This window comes from Paramisgurnus dabryanus, chromosome 11, assembly GCF_030506205.2.
Source record: "Paramisgurnus dabryanus chromosome 11, PD_genome_1.1, whole genome shotgun sequence".
Classification (NCBI taxonomy): Eukaryota; Metazoa; Chordata; class Actinopteri; order Cypriniformes; family Cobitidae; genus Paramisgurnus; species Paramisgurnus dabryanus.
Genome location: NC_133347.1, coordinates 23,101,502 through 23,124,990, shown reverse-complemented (window position 1 = coordinate 23,124,990; position 23,489 = coordinate 23,101,502). Strand labels below are relative to the sequence as shown.

Genomic DNA, 23,489 nt, shown 5'->3' with positions numbered 1-23,489 from the left:
GGTGCAGCCCTTGGAAAACAACAGTTTCCTGGAAAGACACTATTATTGCATTTAGCAAATTGCGCGGCCATAGTTTAATTAAATGAAAAAAATGTGCTTATTGATTGCCATACAGTGCGACTTTGTGACCAAAAGCAATTCAAACAGATGACATGGTTTTCTTGGGAAAGTGATGTTGACTTTGCTGCTGTCCTTGTCTGATACGCTTAGACCTGGGACACACTGGGCGAGTTTTACATCTTAAATGATTTTAAATCTATAGGAAACTACAGACATAGGGACAGTGTCAAACAATTTTGAACAACATAATCCTCAGAACGCACACAGTGGGTGATTCGACCAGACCGTAAGACCACACACTTGATGACTGTAGTAAAAGTGACACGAGATCTCAGAAATGCGAGATCAAAAACAAATGTCGTGGTAGTTGCATGACACATTATAAGCACTTGTACTGTACTGTTGCCATAGTTGTAAGTCAATATTCTTTCTCGATACTCCTCTTTCATGTCATGTTTTTGGGTGTCTGTTTTGATATCTTATTGGCTATTGCAACTGTCATGTAAGAGGCAGCCCGATCAAGAGTCGTCAATACCAAACATGTTTGATATTTGATTTCGTAGAGTCTACAATGAGATCAGGAGCAGTAATATGACAGCACAAGCCAGAGGTTTTTTTTTTTGGACAAAAATCGGCTGCGGTAAAACACTTAACGAGTCCCGCCCCCTTTTGATCATCGAGGGTGCAAACTGGCTTTAAAATCTTTAAATGTGTGGCCACTGGCCAGCCTTATGGATTTAAGATTGTTAGAATTGACGACAAAACAGTCAAAACTTAATTTGGTTTTGGAGTGCTTTTTAAAACCAACACCAAATTATTTGGTCCTTTTTTGAATACATTAAACTTTAAATTAAAAACAAAGACATATTAATTAAACGTAATGGGGCAGTTTCCCAGACAGGAATTAGACTAGTCCTAGACTAAAATAAATATAAGAGTTGTCCAAACTGTAAACAACTTGCACTGACATATCTTAAAATACATCAGTGCCCTTTGTTTTGCCTCAAAATGCACAGCAGAATTGTTTTTAGTAAGGCATGTTTGTTAAAACTAGTTATATTTCCTAAATAAACTAAGGTAGTCCTGGCTTAAGCTAATCCCTGTCCGGGAAACTGCCCCAATAAACAATAAAGTGAAACTGAATGTATTTTTTCATGTACCCTTACAGGTGAAAGATCAAGGTCCAGAGGCAACTCGGCGGTTCTTTAACTGGTTCTACTGGTGCATTAATCTGGGAGCAATCTTCTCACTAGGTGGCATAGCCTACATTCAGCAGAACATTAGCTTCTCAATTGGCTACATCATCCCTGCTGTCTGTCTCGGCGTGTCCCTCTTTGTCTTTCTTTTGGGACGTACGGTTTTCATCACCAAGCCTGCAGATGGAAGTGCCTTCAGTGACATGTTCAGGATCCTGGGCTCCGCCCTTTGTGGACGTGGCCCAAAAGAACCCAGTCTGCTCAGGTAAGAGCTTGATTTTATTAGTTATACACAAATTTACACTTGAGGTAAAAGGGTACGCCAAAGAGAAGAGAAAGTGGCAAGTTCTGTATATATTTTTTAAAATGTACCTCAGGGGTTTTCAAAGTTTATGATACCAAGGATCCCTCAATATTATGAAAATATATTATAGGGACCCCCTACTGTAAATATACATATAGCAATTTGATATATTTTTATGTATAAAGAAAATAAAATTGTCTACACTTAGAGTAATGTTGAAAACACATAAGAGATACATTTTCAATTCAAATGTATTTGTACTGCACCAACTTTGTCAATGAATCTTGTTTCATAGCAACTTTACAAAGAATCCTGCCTTACTGTATAATCCAATAAATGAAATAAAGGGGACTGCAATAAGAAAAACACACTAGAATGATACAAAGAAAATATAAATGATTCTGAAATGTATGTAACAAGAGAGACAAACACACTTTTTTTTCTCAAAAAAGGTCTGGGGACCCCCTAGAAACTACTGGAGGCCCTTTGAAAACCCATAAGCATATTAAACTTGCATTTAAATAAATACCAACATTGCAGGATCCATGCTGTTTTAAATGGTCAAAAAATGAGAAGGCAGCTTACTGTATACTGTATGTGGTTTCTCTGTGTGAACTCTACTCCTGTGAGAGATGACTCTATTAGTCTGTAATGTTTTCCCTTATTTTACATCTTCCTCTTTGATGCTCCTCTGCTGTCTCTTATGTGGCTTGTGTCTCCATGGCATATGTTACTGTCAAGTGCTGTTCCCTTTCTAAATCAAAGCTTCACGAAAACCTGACATGGCACTTTTCAACTTGGCCAAATCCTGGAGCCTTTCAAGAATTTCATATGCAGGGATTTTCTCTCTCGTCTCTTTCTTTACTGCAATACACTTACAGTGAAGGTCTATGCGGCAAGGTTTTGTAGTAAAATTCATTTTAAACAGTGCAAAATAATTGACATTTTAATAGCATAATTAACACATCAGACTAGTGACATAGAGACAAGTTTTAATCTTTGTGTGTTCACTTTGCACAGACAAGCAATGTTACAGTATATCTAATCTATCTAATCTAATCTTGCTTATTCAATTTGTGGCATCCCTTTAATGGTGCTTTGTCTCTCTAGTGAGTTCAGGGAATGCATTTAAACCCAGTGTGTTCTCCTACCCCACTTCTAGGCCAAAGCCAACTCTGTTGGACGGTGCCAAGGTGACGTACGGTGGGCGATTTCCAGAGGAGAAAGTTGAGGAAGTGAAATCTTTGGTTAAAATACTTCCTGTTTTCTTGGCCCTTATTCCATACTGGACCGTGTACTTCCAGGTATGTTTCGTTTTGAGTTGGTTTCTTCCCACATCTGTCGAATATGTCATGTCGGATGATGTGCCTATAATATTGAGAGGATTGTGTAGCCAGTGTATTTTCAACCTTTATTTAGTCATAATGTGTAGATGTTAAAAGCTTGTAGAGTCAAAGTGTCTGCCAGTTTAGGTGTTTGACGCATGGAATGACAAATAGAAGTGATGAATGCTCGTGATTGTGTCTGTGACATACCTGTATGAAGGCCTTGTGCCTTTTATAGGACAGGGTGGATTGTTGAGACAGACAGGAGCGTCCTTGAAGATCTTTATGTGTGTTTTGCTCAAGGAAATAAGTAGATAAAGGACAGGTAATAAAGATTGACATAACTCTGTGTCACAAAACAACAACCTTCCAAACATTGCAGAAATAATGTCCCCTTTACACGGAAACACAAAGTCTGTGTGTCAAACTACTTTGGTGTTCACACAGGATGTGTTTTTTTCACTGTGTTCATACTGTAACTATTTTTTTAAATAGTTGGTCTACCATATGTACAGATGTGTCAAACTTGCACCATTGTGTTGAGTTGTAGCTGCAGTTTAACACATCTGAAGACTTGTTTTGTTTCTTTGTGCTTTATTTGAATTTTTTTCATTTAAAGGAGTTTGTCTGTCAGAATTTTACAACTACAATACTACCAAATATAATTATTTCTCTCTTGCTTGCCCAAAGAACACACAGACTGAATTTACACTGCAAATCTTGATGGCCAATATCCGATTTTTTGACGACCCGCTTTCATCATTTTTTAAAAGCGACTCGTATGCGATATCTAAATTTACACTAAACACTTGGCATAACAATTTAAGGTAGACATACTGACCCGGAACAGCTTAAACCACAGAGGAAGTACAATGTTGTGAATGCAAAATTATTATACAATATTATAGAGCTTTATTCCTTTAACAAGACATACAACTTTAACATTACTCCACTAAGTGGAGCCGTCGTCTTCCATTGCACTGCTAAGAAGAGTCATGTGATCGCGGGTGGTGTCCACCTGAGTTGACGTCACCATTTGCTAGCATCACATTTTTTATGACGCACGAAACGTTTTGAGATGGGAATAACCATATGAATTATGAACACATGAATGAGGCCTGAAACCGATTGGAGAATATCGGAATCTATGCATTTTTTCCTGCTTACACGTTCATATACGATCTGTGCCACATGCGGGAAGAAATTTTAATCAGTTTAAACATGCATTGTAAATGCGGCCATATAGGTTGTTGTTGGAAAGTGTCATAAAGTAATTATGTAATTGACAGCATTTAAATGTATTGTCACTTGTGACGTCTCCAGGCCAGGTTTAGCGACAAGGTTAGAAAACACTCTTGTTTTTGTATATTTAAAGCCAATTTTCATTACACTAAAGAGGCAATGAGTAATTACCTGCATTGAAAACTGCTTTTATAGCAATACTAAATTGCTCTGAAAGGACCATTGTATTGGCCATCACATGCTTAACAAGTCTCTTTTATTCCAATTACGGGGAAAGGTCAGATCTTCTGAGGGCCCTGTCATCCTGTATGTTTTGTCTCCAAAGACGATTGCCGACTGTCAGAAAGGTTACCCGGCATTGTTAGTCCTAAGGGCCTGAATTAAGGTTTGAGTTAAGGACGCCATTTCTAACTTTGAGAAAACTCCATAATGACTTTCTGCATGAAGAGATATCTGAGAACATTCCCGTGAAGCACCCTAGCATCATTTGGGGTTGAAATATTGCTACCGTTTTCTCCCGCTGCCTTGTTTCAGATTGTAATCAATAGCAATATTCTGTACAGTGTCTCTACAAGTGCTAAATGGGTCATAGAAGTCTCTTCATTACCACTGAATGAGACGTGAACATAGCTGGTTTTTATGTGCACTGTTTTCTCTGCTTCCAGATGCAGACCACTTATTATCTCCAGAGCCTCCATCTGAGAATTCCTGGTGCTGATCCCAACATGACAGACTATAGCCCGGTAAGAGCAGAGCGATAATTCCTTCTTTCTGTCTGTCTGTCTTTCTTTCTTTCTTTCTTTCTTCACACCATTCCAGCATCTATGACTATAATTATGACGAGAACTTGGATCAACTTGTGTATGGATTAACAAGTTGAGTATGTGTCTCTTTTATATTTAAATTTTGAGCAACCAGGATTCCCGAGGTTATGTTAGGTGCCTGTAATGTTTGTGTGGACAGTGGAGCTATTCCGGACACATTCTGCTTGTACCATGGGATACAATCCTTTGAAAAGCAGGGTATTAACTTCAAAATCAAAACCACGATAATCACAGATTAGCACTCTGTGCTCGCTTTCTCATCTGAAGTTGCTTTTTGTTTGTTTTTGTGGGTGTGTGCTTGCGTTCATGTACGCTCTACTAGGTAAGTGTGTCAGAATGTGAGACCGCCTTGAATAAAATCCCCTCAAAATGGTTTCACGGTGACTAATCCAAAATTACAACTCCTGGTCTCTCTAATCAACAATGACAATGCAGTTAGATGTCACAATCACCATGACAATGCAAAGACATGCAACCTGTTTGTATTATGTTTATTTGTGGTTTGGACTTTTAGATTATACTGTGAAATTTTTTCGAAGAGTTCTTTAGAATGAGAACCAGAGTCACATGGTGAACACAGAGGAAGTGTGAGACGATGATGAGGAAGTGAAACAGACCGAACTGGCAGTGTTATATTAATGTGGCTGGGTCATATTAAAGAGACAGTCAGTTGTTAAGCACCTGATACTCTTCACCGCATGAATGCGGGCTTGCTAATTGATATGTGTCAACTAAATGAAAAATAGTTATATAGCCAGAGAAGTAACAATATTTACAAACTGATTGTCTTTGGAAAAACTAACTTCACTCAACAGATCTGACTTTCAAAATATTATGGCTTAAACTTCCTCTGTGATAAATGAATAAACAATATAATCTTATTATACAGTAGCTGTAATCTTGTATCTTTTCACTTGCTGTATTTATGAATCGAAGGAGAAGTGGCCTTCCTCTTTCATTCTGGTCCAGGAGGAAGAAAGTTGTTAGGGTTAATGAAGAGGAGAAGTGAAAACGTCTTTACGTTGTGTTTACTGTTAAAACAACATTAACTGTAACTACATATAAAGTAGATTTTTTACATTGCCTGAGATTCAGAACATTACTCTGTGTTTGCTAATTTATTCTGCACTAGGGCATAACAACTAATCAAAACTAATTGTTTGCAGAATAAAAGTTTTTGTTTACATCATGTACACTCACCTAAAGGATTATTAGGAACACCATACTAATACTGTGTTTGACCCCCTTTCACCTTCAGAACTGCCTTAATTCTATGTGGCATTGATTTAACAAGGTGCTGAAAGCATTCTTTAAAAATGTTGGTAGATATATTGATAGGATAGCATCTTGCAGTTGATGGAGATTTGTTGGATGCACATCCAGGGCACGAAGCTCCCGTTCCACCACATCCCAAAGATGCCCTATTGGGTTGAGATCTGGTGACTGTGGGGGCCATTTTAGTACAGTGAACTCATTGTCATATTCAAGAAACCCATTTGAAATGATTTAAGCTTTGTGACATGGGTAATGGGTACATGGTGGTCATAAAGGGATGGACATGGTCAGAAACAATGCTCAGGTAGGCCGTGGCATTTAAACGATGCACTAGGGGCCTAAAGTGTGCCAAGAAAATATTCCCCACACCATTACACCACCACCAGCAGCCTGCACAGTGATAACAAGGCATGATGGATCCATGTTCTCATTCTGTTTATGCCAAATTCTGACTCTACCATCTGAATGTCTCAACAGAAATCGAGACTCCTCAGACCAGGCAACATTTTCCCAATATTCAACTGTCCAATTTTGGTGAGCGTGTGCAAACTGTAGCCTTTTTTTCTATTTGTAGTGGAGATGAGTGGTACCCGGTGGGGTCCTCTGCTGTTGTAGCCCATCCACCTCAAGGTTGTGCGTGTTGTGGCTTCACAAATGCTTGGCTGCATACCTCGGTTGTAACAAGTGGTTATTTCAGTGAAAGTTTCTCCTGCTATCAGCTTAAAAAAGCTGACAGCATCAACAAGGCCTTTTCGCCCACAGGACTGCCGCATACTGGATGTTTTTACCTTTTCACACCATTCTTTGTAAACCCTAGAAATGGTTGTGCGTAAAAATCCCAGTAACTGAGCAGATTGTGAAATACTCAGAGCAGCCAGTCTGGCACAAACAACCATGCCACGCTCAAAGTTGCTTAAATCACCTTTCTTTCCCATTCTGACATTCAGTTTGGAGTTCAGGAGATTGTCTTGACCAGGACCACACCCCTAAGGGGGCGTGCACACCAAAGCTTTTACGCCCGCGGACGACGCATGTTTTCAATTGTTTCCAATAGAAGCTCTGTGTTTTTTAAATAAGCCAGCAGCTAGCGCTTTTCTTCCGTGCTGAAAACTGGCGCCCGGCGTTTTTTCCGCGCTGAGCGCAGAGAGTTGAAAAATATTCAACTTTCGGTAAAAAGTTTAAAAAGGTGTGCACAACCCCTAAATCCGTTGAAGCAACTGCCATGTGATTGGTCGATTAGATATTTGCATTAATGAGAAATTAATGAGAAATTGAACAGGTGTTACTAATAATCCTTTAGGTGAGCATATGTGTGTGTATTGTGTATAATGATTATGTATATACAAATACACACACATACATGTAAATATTTAATAAATATTTACATGTGTTTATACATTTTACTTAATATATACACATTTATTTCTTAACATTATACATGCATGTGTGTAAATTTATTTATTCATAATTATTATACATAATACTTACACATATGATTTAAACAAAAACTTTTATTCTGTAAATGATTAGTTGTGATTAGTTGTTATGCCTGTATTAAAGTTTTTTTTGTTTCAACATAAAAAAGTAAGTTTATGTGCTGCCTTAAAATTTTGAGTTAATTCAAACATTTTAGTTGACTCAACATTTGCTTTGAGTTAAATAATATTTTTAAGTTGAATTACTCATTATTTTGAGGCAGCACGGACACTTACTTTTTAAGTTGAAATAACAAATATTTTTTACACTGTATAAAGTTGAATCAACTTAAACAAGTACTTTAATTGTTAACACCAAATTTTTTTTGTAAAAACTAAAGTGAAATTTTAAGTAAAAAGAAGCTTTAATTTTAGGTGTTACCAATGGAAGTAATTTTTTTAAAGGAATAGTCAATTTTCTTAAAAGAAAAATCCAGATAATTTACTCACCACTATGTCATCCAAAATGTTGATGTCTGTCTTTGTTCAGCCTAGAAATTATGTTTTTTGAGGAAAACATTGCAGGATTTTTCTCATTTTAATGGACTTTAATAGACACCAACATTTAATACTTAACTCAACACTTAACAGTTTTTTTCAACGGAGTTTCAAAGGTTTATAAACAATCCCAAACGAGGCATAAGGGTCTTATCTAGCAATACAATTGTCATTTTTGACAAGAAAAATAAAAAATATGTACTTTTAAACCACAACTATTCCTCTAGGTCGGAAAAAATGCGTAGTGACGTAGGGAGGTCACGTGTTACATATATAAAACGCACATTTGCGGACCATTGTAAACAATAAACTGACACAAAGACATTAAATAGCATCATTCCACATACAACAACGTCGGAACGGTCCTCTTTCAACACACTTGTAAACACTGGGGCGTAGTTTCGCGTTCGTCCTCTGTGACCTCTTGTTTATGACGTATTGCGTGGGGTCACGCTGGCGCATCAAGACCGGATCTAGACGAGAAATTGTGGTTTTAAAGTGTATATTTGTTATTTTTATTGTCAAAAATGACAATCGTTCTGCTAGATAAGTTTGGGATCATTTATAGTCTTTTGAAACTCCGTTGAAAAAAACTGTTAAGTGTTGAGTTAAGTGTTAATTGTTGGTGTCTATTAAAGTCCATTAAAATGAGAAAAATCCTGCAATGTTTTCCTCAAAAAACATAATTTCTTCTCGACTGAACAAAGAAAGACATCAACATTTTGGATGACATGGTGGTGAGTAAATTATCTGGATTTTTCTTTTAAGAAAATTGCCTATTCCTTTAAGTTGATCCAATTTTTCAATTTTTACACTGTGCAATCTGTGCATGGTTGCTAGTGTGTTTTGGGTGGTTACCTACCTAAATCAAAAGACCCATCATAAGTGTCTGATATTTGGTGCATATATACGACTAGGGTTTCACTGTCAAAACAGATGTTTTTGATGACCATTCCTTTGTTATCTTTCTTGCATGGATTCAAAATGCATTATATACCTAAAGATTCAAGCAGTCTTTTTTATACAATGAAAGCAAATGATCCCTGGCTGCTTTTTTCCATAAGTTCTACTGCTGCACTGTAATTTGAATACAAAGTCTCATGGGTTTGAAATAACATTATAGAGAGCTAATAATGATGAAACTTCAATTTTTTGGTGAGGTAGTAAACTTCCTTAATCCATTATAGCAATTTATGTAACAAAGACCTAAATGAGGTGACACAAATATCCTGTGTAATAGTCTTATCCTGTGTAAGACTCAGATTTGGATGCCGCGTGAGATTCATTTAGTTTCCCTGGAGAATTTCATTGCAACATAAGCTCTGTCCTGAGTACTGAGATGCGCTGTGTACTGCATGCTGAGCTGTGCACATCTTCTGCTGTTGTGGAGTGAAACAGTTACTCACACTAACAAACTCACACACACACTCAGACACACTCACACTCACACACACACTCTCACATAAGGGTTTCCCCTTCTAAATGAACATGTGCTGCTGTGGATCGGTCGTCTCACTGGGCTGCACAGCCTGAAGGGATTTTAGTGTGCCGTCTTAACAAGGCCAAACGGTGAGCTCTTAATTAGAAAATACCCATAGAGAGAGACAGTGAGAGTTTAGTTATGTAGGTGAAAATTATATGATGACGGTATGATGCAAAATAACAATTTTTAATGGAGAAGAAAATATTGGAAGTATGTTATGATGGAGAGAGAGCGCTTAGAAAGATGAGTTTAAATCATAAAGTGGTTAGTCAAAAAATGTTAATGTAATAATGGAATAATGCGGAGAAATAAAAGTAGCAGTAGTTTTGGGTCTGACTTAAAGTAATGAATTAAAAATCCAAACTTGCAGGGTGAGTTGTGCTCCACTTAGCCGGCTAATGCTCTCCTAGGGGCCGGTTGCACCAGCTGTGCGTAAGTTACAACGTTGCCTAGTTACGACGTAAATGGGCACTAAGTTACAACTTACGCACTACTAAATGTTTTTGCGTTGCATCATTAAACTTAGTTTAAACGTAACAATACTTATGGAAAATATTTACAGAATCCTCTGTCCATGGATAACGGTTGGAATAAGATGTCAGCCAGATTTGATAACATCGATGAACTCGTAATTGTTAATGAAGAGCCGCAAGTTCGTCAACAAGTTTTCAAGAACTGTTTTGTGTGTATCCATAAATTAAAATAATTTTTTCTTTGTATTTTCTCCTCCATGTCTGGGATAGATATTTTCATTTAAAAGTGTAATGTTTAGAGTTCGATAACGTTTGCTTTAACGTCTTTTTTTAACTTTCAGTTTAGGCCAGTCAAGAATGAGTTTGAAAATACGTGCTGTTCATTTCCTGTTTTTCTAATTGGGTTAAAGGAATAGTCTACTCATTTTCAATATTAAACTATGTTATTACCTTAACTAAGAAGAGTTGATACATCCCTCTATCATCTGTGTGTGTGCACGTAAGCGCTGGAGCGCGCTGCGACACTTCGATAGCATTTAGCTTAGCCCAATTCATTCAATGGTACCACTCAGAGATAAAGTTAGAAGTGACCAAACACATCAACATCAGTTTTTCCTATTTAAGACGAGTAGTTATACGAGCAAGTTTGGTGGTACAAAATAAAAGGTAGCGCTTTTCTAAGCGGATTTAATAGAGGAACTATATTGTATGGCGGAACAGCACTTTTGGGAGTACTTCAACTCGCCTGAAAAATCCGCTCCCCTTCTCCCTCTCATAATGGGAGAGGGAGGGTGTTACTGCGCCGAGTCGATGTACTCCCAAAAGTGCTGTTCCGCCATACAATATAGTTGCTCTATTAAATCCGCTTAGAAAAGCGCTACGTTTTATTTTGTACCACCAAACTTGCTCGTATAACTACTCGTCTTAAATAGGAAAAACGTTGATGTGTTTGGTCACTTCTAACTTTGCCTCTGAGTGGTACCATTGAATGAATGGGGCTAAGCTAAATGCTATCGAAGTGTCGCAGCGCGCCTCAGCGCTTACGTGCATGCACGAAGATGATAGAGGGATGTATCAACTCTTCTTAGTTAAGGTAATAACATATTTTAATATTGAAAATGAGTAGACTATTCCTTTAAGAAAAATAGACGTCATTCTATGCGAGAGGGCATTACTTTACTTTCTGCCTTAAGAACAAATGGTGCGCCCGAATAAAGGAAACAGTTAGTTATAAACTAGCTAGTTGTTACTAAGTCTCTAGTTTGGACTCTATGTCCCAGTTTAAGCAAGAACTTACGAAAGATTGGTGCAACCCTACCCTGGAGAAATTGTGTGTATATAATACAGTGCACATCTGCATGCACGGATATATAATAAACTTATTTGAAGCTTAAGGTGTCTTTTTGTCTGGGGCAGCATTTCACAGGTACAATTTGATGAATGTCAATTAAAGGTACATATGGTGAAAAGATGTGCCAAGTTTTTTTTACATAAATGCATGTTGGCAGTGTGTGAACACAATCACCCTACAATGAAAAAAAATCCACCCAGTCCTCCTTTTTGAATCCACATTAAACCAAATCAGTCTCATTATACGTGCTCTTTTGATTCTCTTGTTAATGTGATGTCACACTGAAATATATTTTACCCAAAAGTTTTTTAGTTCCAGACTGTATTCACAGAAACCAGATCTGTTTTTAACCCGAAAGCAATAGCTCATTTGCATTTAAAGGTACACACATGAAAACAGCTCTTTTTTGCTCCCGCCAAAATAGGGTCATTTTGGACATCCTATAACAAATTAACTACGAGGTATTTTGAGCTGAACCTTCACAGACACATTCTAGGCAAACCTGAGACTTATATTACATCTTGTAAAAATGGGCATAATATTGGCCCTTTAAACTTTGGCACGTAACTCATACTGAAACATTTTGGCTACAAACATAAATACAGAAGCACAATATTGATGTCATACAGCTTATGAATGGGTGGTGTGCTATATGTTTGCCAGGTAATCTACTGTATCTTTTATTCAGTAGATGTCACTATATTCTATAAATATAGTGTAGCTGGAGCCAAAATATACTTTTCTTCATATATACATGCTTGTCTTTAAATATTATTTTTAGGGATTTTCATGTCATTTATTCCTATATGTTCTCTTACACATGACTGCCGTTTATCATCAAACAGGTGCTTTTGGCTTTTGATAGTAAATCCCCATGTAATTATAAAGCACTTAACCAGTGATTAATGATTTGGGCTATTAAGAGACTCGTCCCTCTGTCTGTTGCTGCACAGGAGGTTGGCAGAAGTGTAGAAGTAGTCTGACATTGACCACATGAGGGCGCTAAGGTTGCTGAAATGACATGGTTTTCTGCAGTATGTCTCTCTCTCTCTTTTTCTGTCTAACTCGCATGCTCTGCAAGCATTTATGTTTAATACATACTTTCTCAATGAAAGGACAGATTGAGAAAAATGATGAACCAGAGTATAATAAGATACCTATACATAAACTCACAGAGCCTCCACCAGCTGCTCTCTGTACAATGTTTTTAAAATCTTTTTTTAACAATCTATATACGTGACACATTTTTCTCTTAATTGTTCCCAGAACACCTTTCATTTCCCAGCGGCTTGGCTAACAATGTTTGATGCTGTGCTGATCCTGATGCTGATCCCACTCAAGGATAAAGTGATAGACCCCCTTCTGAAACGCAAGGGCCTGGTGCCCTCGCCTCTGAAGAGAATCGCTGTGGGCATGTTCTTTGTGATGTGTTCAGCTGTGGCGGCTGGTGAGTCGACACACACGCACAGATTCATTTTTGACACATATTGAGTGTATTATCAAAGGTGTAGCTCGTACACAGAACACAGCAAAAGCTCATGGACGAGTCTGTGAATCTGTGAGACTGTGATGCTGTTTTCTGTTTCTCCTCACATGTTTATAATGTAAATTGTGCGTGTGTGCGCGTGCGTGTGCGTAGGTGGGTGTAGCAACCTTCACATGTACACATTCACAATATGGGTGTCATGTAAAATGTGACACTGGTTTGGTTAGTGTATTAGCACATACACATTTCCGTACATATTTCTTATTTATGTACTTGTTTCTGTTTCAAAAGATCTGTCACAATGGCGAACTTTCATTTCAAACTTCATAACTTCATATGCTGTGTGTTCTGTTGTCTTATGAAATAATGACACTCATCATTTTAAAACACCAAGACCTGCATTGCACCGAGTCATGCATTCTAGAAAAGGCCTTTGAATGGCATTGCATCACTATACAACAATCGCCATGATTCATGTCACGCTTCAATACCTTGTTGCACTTTATAATAATATTGTAGTTACATTTGAATCCATGGCAAACATGCAAGAGAGACCAAGCATTGTTACAAGAGAGTAAATCTGTGCAGAGTAGGGCTGCATAACGATTAATCGCGATTAATCGTTTGTAGAATAAAAGTTTTTGTTTACATCATATGTAAGTGTGTACTGTATATAATAATTCTGTATAAATAAATAGACATGCATGTAGATATTTAAGAGGTATTTACATGTGATATACATTTTTATATTTATATATAATATATAAATATTTATTATATAAATATATTTTTTTTCTTAAAACTATACATGCATGTGTGTGTATTTATATATACATAATTATTATACACAGAACACTCAGTACACATACATTTATAATGTAAACAAAAACTTTTATTCTGCAAACAATTAATCGCGATCGCGAGGTAGATTGCTAACATTATGTTTAGTAATAACTGTTTTAAGAAAAAATCAAGCATTTATGTTACTAATCATTTTTATTATAATAGATTAAAAATTTATTATAGACTTATTATTTTTATTAAAAGTCTATAGTGAATTATAAGCACAAGTTATTTATTGGATACATTTTACAATAAGGTTGTTTTTGTTGAAATTAGTTAATGCATTAGCTCATTGGTTACCAAACTTTTATTTTGCGACCCACTCAAATATGTATAAACTATCCCGGGACCCACCAACATATTTTTAAATGGAAATATGAAAAGAATACACATTTGACCTCTTTTATAATTGAGTCGATTTTTTTCTTGTTATTTAATTAATAAAATGTAAGTTAAGTCGAAATATCAAAATAATTTATGGTATTAAATATCAAAATCATTGTCACTGCTAGTTATTAATTAAACAGTTTTTTGTGTCATTCACCACAACTGCAAAGAGACTGCATGACCCACCTAAATACCACTGTGCTACCCACAAGTAGGTCCCGACTAGGGTGACCACCTGCTAATAACCCAAAGGGGGACAAGGGGTATGTTTCTGAGGGACAATGTGGGACACTCCCTGGCGCGGCGGTACCCCCATCCCACGGGCAGACTCATTGATAGTGGTTTACCCATTTCTAGCACATACTGGTATATTAATAATGCCCTATTCCCCTAAACATGTGTAATTGCTATGCTCATGAATAGGGCAACCAATAGGCCTATTTTTTTTTTAAAATAAAGATTCATAGTATTTTGAACATTCAGTTATTAGACAGATGCACTTCCACTTACGATTTACTTTAGCTCTTTAATTTAACTTATTCTTCATTACAATTTATTCACTTTAAATAAATTATAATATAAAATTATAGGATTACCAGGAATTGCAGTTGCTTAACACCACAGAAACAGTTAAAAAAAGTCTTAACTCACAACTCCAGAGGTTAGAAAAGTCAGATGCAGGAAAAAAACTGTTCAGGGTTCTGGGGACACCTATGAGTTTCAGCCACAAATATTTATTTTTCCAGTATTTCTTGTACCCACACCTCTTTTTAATTGATGATAGCGGTGCAGAGTCAGTGTGTCTGGTATGCACGTGCGTGGCTGCGTGCCCACTGCGCTGTCATGACAACAACGAAAAAGTTGACAACAACCTAGTCAGTCAGCAGTTTGAGGGGCAACAATAGCGTGCGAGTAGCATGTGGCGAGCGAGCCTGAACTGTCAAGTAATGTTCGTTTGGCTGCCTGGGGCTCGAGAATATAGATCGACCAACTTTTTTTGAGCATGCATTGATTATGCGTGACACGGTCTCAATTTGCGGGACGCATGAATTGGGCTTCAAATGCTGTGCGCGCATGTGCTACGCGGGACGGGTGGTCACCCTAGTCCCGACCCACTGTTTGAACTTACATAAACTTACAGTGAACAATACGTCTACAGCATTTATTAATCTTAGTTCATGTTATTTTCAGGATTTACTAATATATTTTTAAAATAAAAAGTTCTGACTTTTAATGCCCCATGAACTTACACGAATACATGTATTGGCATTAACAAAGATTAATAAATGCTGAAAAACAGTATTGTTCATTGTTGGTTTGTGTTAACAAATACAACCTTACCCATTTCTTTGAAGCAGTGATAAAATATACCTGAGTTGGTATTTTTCTATAAACAATTGATACATTTTATAATAAAATATGTCAGCAAGCATGTCTGTAGTGCACCTTATTTAAGTATTTTTTACTGGTAAGAAATCTAAGAAAGTAAGAAAGTAATTTATGCAAAAAATACATTAAAGTGATAATTAATTTAGTGGTTTTGTGTTGAACTCACAGTTGTGCAATCCCGTTCTTTCGCTGAGCTAATATCGTAGCCTATGACGTTAATCCCAGAGGTGATTGTTGCTGGTTGAAAACCTCCGTCAGGATGAGTTAAAATGCAGTCAACTTTGGCAGTTTTTGCTGTTATTTAGTGACCCACCAGGTGGCATTTATTGGAAGACCTGATTAAAAAAAAATAGATAACCAATTAACTAGAGAAGCATAAATATCTGTGAAAAATATTAGCCTGTCCCTACCGATTTTAGAGTAGTTTCTGCATATAAATATCGAAACAGTGATCTACATTATCAATATACGGTTATATCACCACAACCCCTACTTAATTATCTGAATCACTTATTGACAGTACTGCTCATCTTAAACTAAGATGTATAAACATAAGAGAGGTTACTATAGTGCACTATATTGTCAGATAAGGTACTGCGACTTCAAGATCATTCATGTGTAGCATCCAAACACAGAGATTGGTTGTATAGCAAACACATACATTCACTCACTCACGCACACATGCTTTTGTCATCTCCACACAGGCCACTGGTCTATCCTCTGTATTCTGTCACTCCTGTCCAACCTTGAGCCGGCTCTATTGAACCCTGCAGAAGGCAGATCGATATTTCCACTAGTTCTGACAGTTAATATTCATACAGGCCACCTTCCTGGAAAATACCAACCTGAGTCAGCACTTTTTCCACTTTTCATTTTCAACATATTTTTCCAGAGAAACTTTGGAAAAACAAGTTAGAGGAAATTTAAAGGACTTTGTCTAAAAACCTATTGAGTTGCCTCTATGACAGCATTGTTGGCCATTTATGATGCTACCATTTATGATGCAACCTATAAACTTGATGCTACCTTTTGCCCACAATATGGTATCTTCTGAGTAGGGGTGCAACGATATATCGGCCGATGATGCTTGCTATGCTTTTAATTAGTGCTGCACAATTAATCGCATCGCAATCGCGATGTCAGCCTGTGCGATTATATGACCGCAAAATGTTGCAATTATATTAAATAAATAAATGTGTGGACTTGTTAACACAAACTTTCTGATAACAGTTTGATGATTTTCCTTTCTGTTTAAAAAAAGAAAGGAAAATGAACAAAAAAGGCAGTGGACGTGTGGCATGCACGTGTGTGGCGTGCGTCGTCACGGAAATACCAGAGCGAAGATGGATGCAGAGGAGATTGACAGTGATCTGGTAGTTAAAAAAAAACGCTTAGGTTACTCACGTAACCCCGGTTCCCTGAAATAACGGGAACGAAGCATTGCGTCAGTTAGCTGACGCTATGGGGGAAACTCCTGTTTACTCCGTGACTGAAGCCTATTGGTTAACGTCTGTACAAAGTACAGACCAATGACGTTTGAACCCGCGCGCGGGAGGAACGCGTCCCTATATAAGCGCGGTTCAATCGTCAGGAGCTCATTATATTCGACTGAAGCGCGCAGCCGAATAACACTCGCTGCGTAGACGTTTGTAGCACGGCAAGAGACGCAATGCTTCGTTCCCGTTATTTCAGGGAACCGGGGTTACGTGAGTAACCTAAGCGTTCCCTTTCAATACGGTTCACTTCGCATTGCGTCAGTTAGCTGACGCTATGGGGGAACGTAATCCCATCACGCCGTGCATACACAACGTACTGAAGTGCCTTACCGGAGAGACACTGCGTGTGGCCCTATACCCGGCATATTCACAGCTTTAAAAGCAAATGTGTAAGCACCATATAAATTGTTGACGCGCACACGGTGGGGTTTTAAACGCACCGGGGGCACATAACATAGCACAAGACGGCGAGGTACCGAGCGCGCCGCGGCTGTGCGAGATAAGTAAATTCAGAGTCACGTTGGTGAGCTCGCTGAGCGCACCGTGGTGTACACATAAAACGCATGAGCGTGCATGATTGAGCCGAGAGAACCTGCGCTCGTAGGGCAGGGACGTCTAAGCTGTACAATCTGACAACGTAGACGGCGAAGACCAGCCGGCCGCGTAGCAGATATCAAATATAGATATAGATACCCCTGTAGACCAAGTTCATGAAGAAGCCAAACTCGAACAGAGTGGGCTCTATATAGGACATAGCTCATAGAGGGGCGTGAGCCAGTGCGATGGTTTCAACGATCCATCTAAATAACCACTGTTAGCAACAGACATACGTAGTGAGTGATCTGCGCAGCTCACGAACGGCCGATCTGACTATAATATGCGGCAGAACGGTTCGTAGCGTGGGATTATACAGATACCACAATAGTGTGAACCCAGGTGCACCCTCGAGCGCATCGGGATGCATATAGGTAGTATTATAGTGCACAGATCGGTGAGCTTTCCAAGCGCGCCGTAAATGTGTATTGACTATAAATTGCACGGGCACAGGTGAACACTTGAATACATCGTGAATGCATATAGATGAATCAGAGTGTTATAATGCACAGGCCGGCAAGATTCTCGAGCGCGCCGTCATGTGTTCTGATAATAAATTGTGCGCACACGGGTGAACTCTTCAGTGCACCGTGAATGCGTATAGATAAATCAGTGCACAGAACGCGCCGTGAATGTGTACAGATATGATTGATGAACGTAACGGTGGGCACCCAACGCACCGTGAACGTACACAGATGAACAACAATGTATGTGTCACAAAGCATAACACAGCTGTGTATACAGGTGAGCTTTCCCAAGCGCATCTTATTGTATACCAAATGTTATAGCGTGTACATGTGAGCTTCTCTAAGCGCACGGTGGACGCATATAATTAAAAACCATATCGTGCATACAGGTGAGCTAATGGGCGCACCTTTAATGCAACAAACCTCAGTAGTGCGCGAAGCAGGGATGTCGAAGCTGTAAACTGACAACGTGGACGGCGGGGACCAGCCGGCCGTGTCACAATTGTCAATGAGAAACCTCTAAGACCATGCCCATGCTCTAAGACAAGTGAGCATAATTGTCACGGGAGGTGATAACGTCAACGATCCATAAATAGCCTGTATTGACAGGTGCTCTAGTGAGTGATCTGTGACGCAGATGAACAGCTGATCGTCTGATGTACGTCAGACGTATGTGTCATACAGGACCTTGGACAGTTCCAGAGCGCTGTGCCTCGGGCACCGTCCGCATCTGAGAAATGACAGGCTTATGAATAAAGTGAATGGCCAGCCGTAAAAGCATGGTTCGCTGTTACCGCCGCCGTCCGCATCTGAGAGATGACAGGCTTGTGAAGTAAATGAATGGTCGGTCGTAAAAGCGTGGTTCGCTGTTATCACGGCCACATAGATATAGGTAGGGGAGAGAGCCGCCGTGCCTCTGTAGTGAGGAGAAAAGTGTTCCACCGGCGATTCGCGGGGGGTTTTGACTTTCAAATGTCACTAGACAGAATGGATCAGACTTTGCATAAGGACGCCTCGTGAAAGGGGTCCTAGCAGCTTGTGTCAATGTGTCATAAGGCACGTAATGTAGGTCGTGTCCCACGGATGCCATCTCCGCACGCCCATCGTAATGGGTTAATATTGGTAGTTAAGCATGAGATGCGTATCACTCTGATTGAACATAGCTTATAAAGCGATGCAATGAGTTTATAAAGGAGATGACTCGTCAGCTTGTTCAGGGGGCGAGATCTCAGTCTGGTTCGGTAAATAATGAAACCACCGTAGATTGCCCGACCGCATTATCACAATAACACGGTCGAGAGTGCTGCAGTGCTAAATCATCCTCTTAATGTACCGTATTCACAGTACAAGGTGATTTATATGAGACAAACGGCGTTCCACGCGCCGAAGGCTGATTGCCGTCGTAAAGCGTGTTCAACCCACAGCAAATGCTGGGCTAGCTCGTAATGACAGCACTTCATGCAGCCGTGTGTAACTTAAGCAAGCTTCCCGGCCGTCAGCTCGGGGCGGGACCTTTGCTTAGTCAAACTGAAGTGGACTTATGAACAGAATGCCACGATATTCAGCTTTCTGAGGCTCGTTAGAGGGGTACGTGTGCCCGTCTTAAACGAGATGCCGCGCGCGTCTGACTGTGCGCGCGCTTTAAGCTTTGGAACTTATTGTGGCGGGTAGCAAGCTCACTTGAGGTTGATATTACCCTTAATATCTCCGAGTATTGGAGCGGAGGTGTGAGCGTCTTCGGATCCGCTAATATAAATCAGCTATATGGCCGAAAAACGTCATAAACCGCTTGGCTGTAAGCCTTTGAGTGGCCGTCCGGAGAGGGCGCGATTCAAACGCTTGGAGCCATGCAAAAGTCTGAGGCTGTCCTTCCTCTAGGAAGAGAAAATAACAGCCGTAAGACCGTGCTCGTTTGCGCCATCAGCATCGTAGCGGAGAAACTGAGGTGGGCTGCGAGCGAATTTGGCAGAAAGGTGTTAGAGACACCGTACAGTCGTGGGGTGTCAATACACAGTATATGGCCAAACCGGGGTTTTTTCGGCTAGCGTCGATAGAATTATGGACAGCGGGCCGTGTGTGCGTATTACTGATTGCTTGTCAGTAAGGCGATAAAGTGTTTAGAGACACCGTACAACCGTGGGTGTCAAAACACAGTATAGTAAGCACGGAAATTACTCTTTTTAGAGGAATTAAATACCGTTCGCCACTATAGTGAGGTCGCATAGCCGACAGTATTACACAGTATGTTTGGATAAACAGCACACAGAAAACATTTCAGGGCAGTCCAGCCGAGGCGCGACATAACCCCTTTTCTCCCAGACAGTTTCGTTCTCTGTTGATGCAGCTGTGCTGCGGAGACCAGAGCTCAGCCGTTCAGGTGCACAAGCCTCAGTAGTGACGGTGACCGAACGGCTCACGGAGCAGGGTAGTATGTCTAGGTGGTTTAATGTCAGACTGAACCCATCGCAGAGAGGAAGTCTGCCGTGAGGCCCGCGGTTTTGCCGTTTATTAAAAGGGCAGAAAAACCGGGTATATATATAAGAATGTACCAATATTCAGCGCACTGATATAGGACGGGACTGAATAAAGGGAGGTATTCGGGCCTCAGTATATTATAAACAAATTCGTTCTGCCTCTGATTCCGTCTAAACCAGAGAGAAATTACCAGGCAGACAAAGAATGAGCTATCTGAAGTGAGATCGGGTCAGGCCAGTAAAGCTCTATAATAAGTGTTTTAGCGCTCCAATAGAGGCGTGTCCGCCTTATCGAGCAGACGAATGAGATCGTGCCGCTCCAGGAGGGGAGGGGCATGAAGCTCTCTTATAATGAGTGTTCTTGGTGCTCCAATAGCGGCGAATCGGCCCTATCGAGCAGACGAATGAGATCGCGCCGCTCCAGGAGGGGAGGGGCATGAAGCTCTGTAATCGTTGAACACTGGACAGCTGCATTTAGAGGCAGCGAGCCGTAATACCGCGTGCTAGCTAAGCCGTTAAGAGACCTCACCACTGTGGGGAAAGGAGCGAGGGACTCCGCGAGCGTGGAGCACGAGTGGCTGTGCTATGACAGAGACAGGGGCAGACCGCCCGTGTTTGCTTGTCGTATGCATCTATCCAGGTCTACGGTTCCCCGCTTGTTCATCTCAACAAGAGAGGAACGGCAGAGGGGAGCAGCAACACAGACAGAACAGCCATGCGTCGTGACGGTATCACCCGATGCACTCGGGGGATTAATATATGTGCCAGAGATCTCGCCACTGAATGTAAGAGGAGCGAAGGGACTCTGTAAGCATGAACGGTTGCGGTGTGACAGAACACAGGGGGGGTTAGTCCGTGTGTGCTTGTCTATGCATCCATCTAGTCTCATGGCTCGCCGTGTGTTCATCCCGGCGAGAGAGGAACAGCAGGGGGAGCACGAAACATGGATAAGACAACCAAAGCATAAGCGCGGTCCCGGCGTGGGAGGTGCCAGACCGGTAACGCGCTCGGAGGAAATTCATAGCAGAGAGGCTCACCGAGCCGCTGTGCTGGACGCTATTACAACAGCGCCTGCTCTTTTAGCTTATAGCTTTATATTAAAAATATTGATCTTACCGGGCGGCCGCAGGGGAGACCTCGTCAGGCGTGTGTCCGCTGCACAGGGCTCGTACCACGGCAAGCGAAGGCTATCTTCGGTTCTCGGCCGGAAAGCGGCAGGGGAAGACGCTAGACCTGGACTCTGCTATCTTCGGTTCTCAGCCGGAAAACGGCAGGGGAAGACGCTAGGCCTGGACTCCGCTGCAGGGCTTTTGTCAACGGCGAGGTAAGGCTTCTTCTTTTTCTTCGGAGCAGCGAGAGGTTCGCGCTGAAGGAGAAAATAATGAGCTCCTGACGATTGAACCGCGCTTATATAGGGACGCGTTCCTCCCGCGCGCGGGTTCAAACGTCATTGGTCTGTACTTTGTACAGACGTTAACCAATAGGCTTCAGTCACGGAGTAAACAGGAGTTTCCCCCATAGCGTCAGCTAACTGACGCAATGCGAAGTGAACCGTATTGAAAGGGAACTATGTCTGTTGTATGGCGGTATTTTGGATTTAGGATTACTGACACTGAGCAGTTGCTACATCACGTGGCAATACAAAAACATTTCTAGTTTTACAAATACACGCATTATCACTAAACTGTGTGTGGATTTTTCTTAAAACCCATCAAGTTCACTCATGTTACCATTAATTATAATCGCAACGGCACACCGCAATATAAGCATCAATAACCGCAATGGGAAAAAAATTCCCAAATTGTGCAGCCCTACTTTTAATGAATTACGGTGAAATGCTGCTGTATCCAAAAGCCAGAGGGCGCTCTCATGCAGAAACTCAATATGCGCTGTAGACGAAGAACCATACACTATGACATGCAGTTCCAGGAAATGGCTTAAGGATATATTTATATTGCTGTTCTTCAAACCTTTTCAGGTATTTTTATGATGATAAAGAATATAATGATTATGTTTGGCGAGTGTTGCTTTTCAAATGCATGTTATAAGCGACTCAAACTAACAGTTATTTAGTTGGGGCGTTAACGCTTAGCGGAAGGCTTGTCTGAAGTGTGGCCGAAAGACAATCACAGTGGCCGGTACACATGCTCCGGTCCTCCATAAACATAATTGGCTAGGTTATTTGCATAAGGCGATCTGATTGGCTGACGCACGTGTTGCCGCTTGAAAAGTTGAGAAATGTTCAACTTCTGCCGCAAGCAACGGCACTGACGCGGCGCCGACGGATCCACAATTCAGTTTGGCAACGCATGACGTCACCCATTAAAAGTGAATGGGAAGCGTTAACCCTTAAGCTCCGTGTGAATGCACCGTTACTGATCAAAAGCCGTAGTACATGAAATAGCTGTGAATTATATCGGCTGTGCGATTCAGAAGAGTTTTTGGCCATGTATTATTAGTGTATATCGGCATTTATCGGTGCACACCTACTTCTGGGCTTAGCAATAAGAAATGGCCCAAAGCCAGGTTGTGAATGTCACCTGGTGACATTGTATCTTGTTTTTCTTTTAAAGGGAACTTAGAAAGTAGATGACTCCGGGCCGCATCTTGACCAGATCCAGGCCAAAGTCACTGGATCTGGTGTGGATCTGGTGCAGATCCGGCCCAGAGCGTCTGCTTTCTGACGCATGTTGCTAAAACTGGCTGAAACGAGGTAATAGCACAGATCTTAACTGCTTGAGCCGTATAATGACATATTCGTGACATAAGAGGTTTCCATTCACAGCATATGGTCACATATGTAACCCTATCTGTGTAATCCAGGCTAAAGTCTCATAATCTAATTAT

General features: G+C 40.4%; 1 protein-coding gene across 1 annotated transcript in view; it reads left to right on the top strand.

Annotated features, from left to right (window-relative positions):
* Window positions 1–23,489, top strand: part of slc15a4 (solute carrier family 15 member 4) — a 72,602-nt gene that overhangs the window by 3,517 nt on the left and 45,596 nt on the right. The window contains exons 3-6 of the mRNA XM_065260053.2: window positions 1,229–1,521; window positions 2,723–2,864; window positions 4,793–4,870; window positions 12,773–12,953. Coding sequence (XP_065116125.1) covers window positions 1,229–1,521; window positions 2,723–2,864; window positions 4,793–4,870; window positions 12,773–12,953 — 694 coding nt within the window. The remainder of the gene's footprint in view (window positions 1–1,228; window positions 1,522–2,722; window positions 2,865–4,792; window positions 4,871–12,772; window positions 12,954–23,489) is intronic.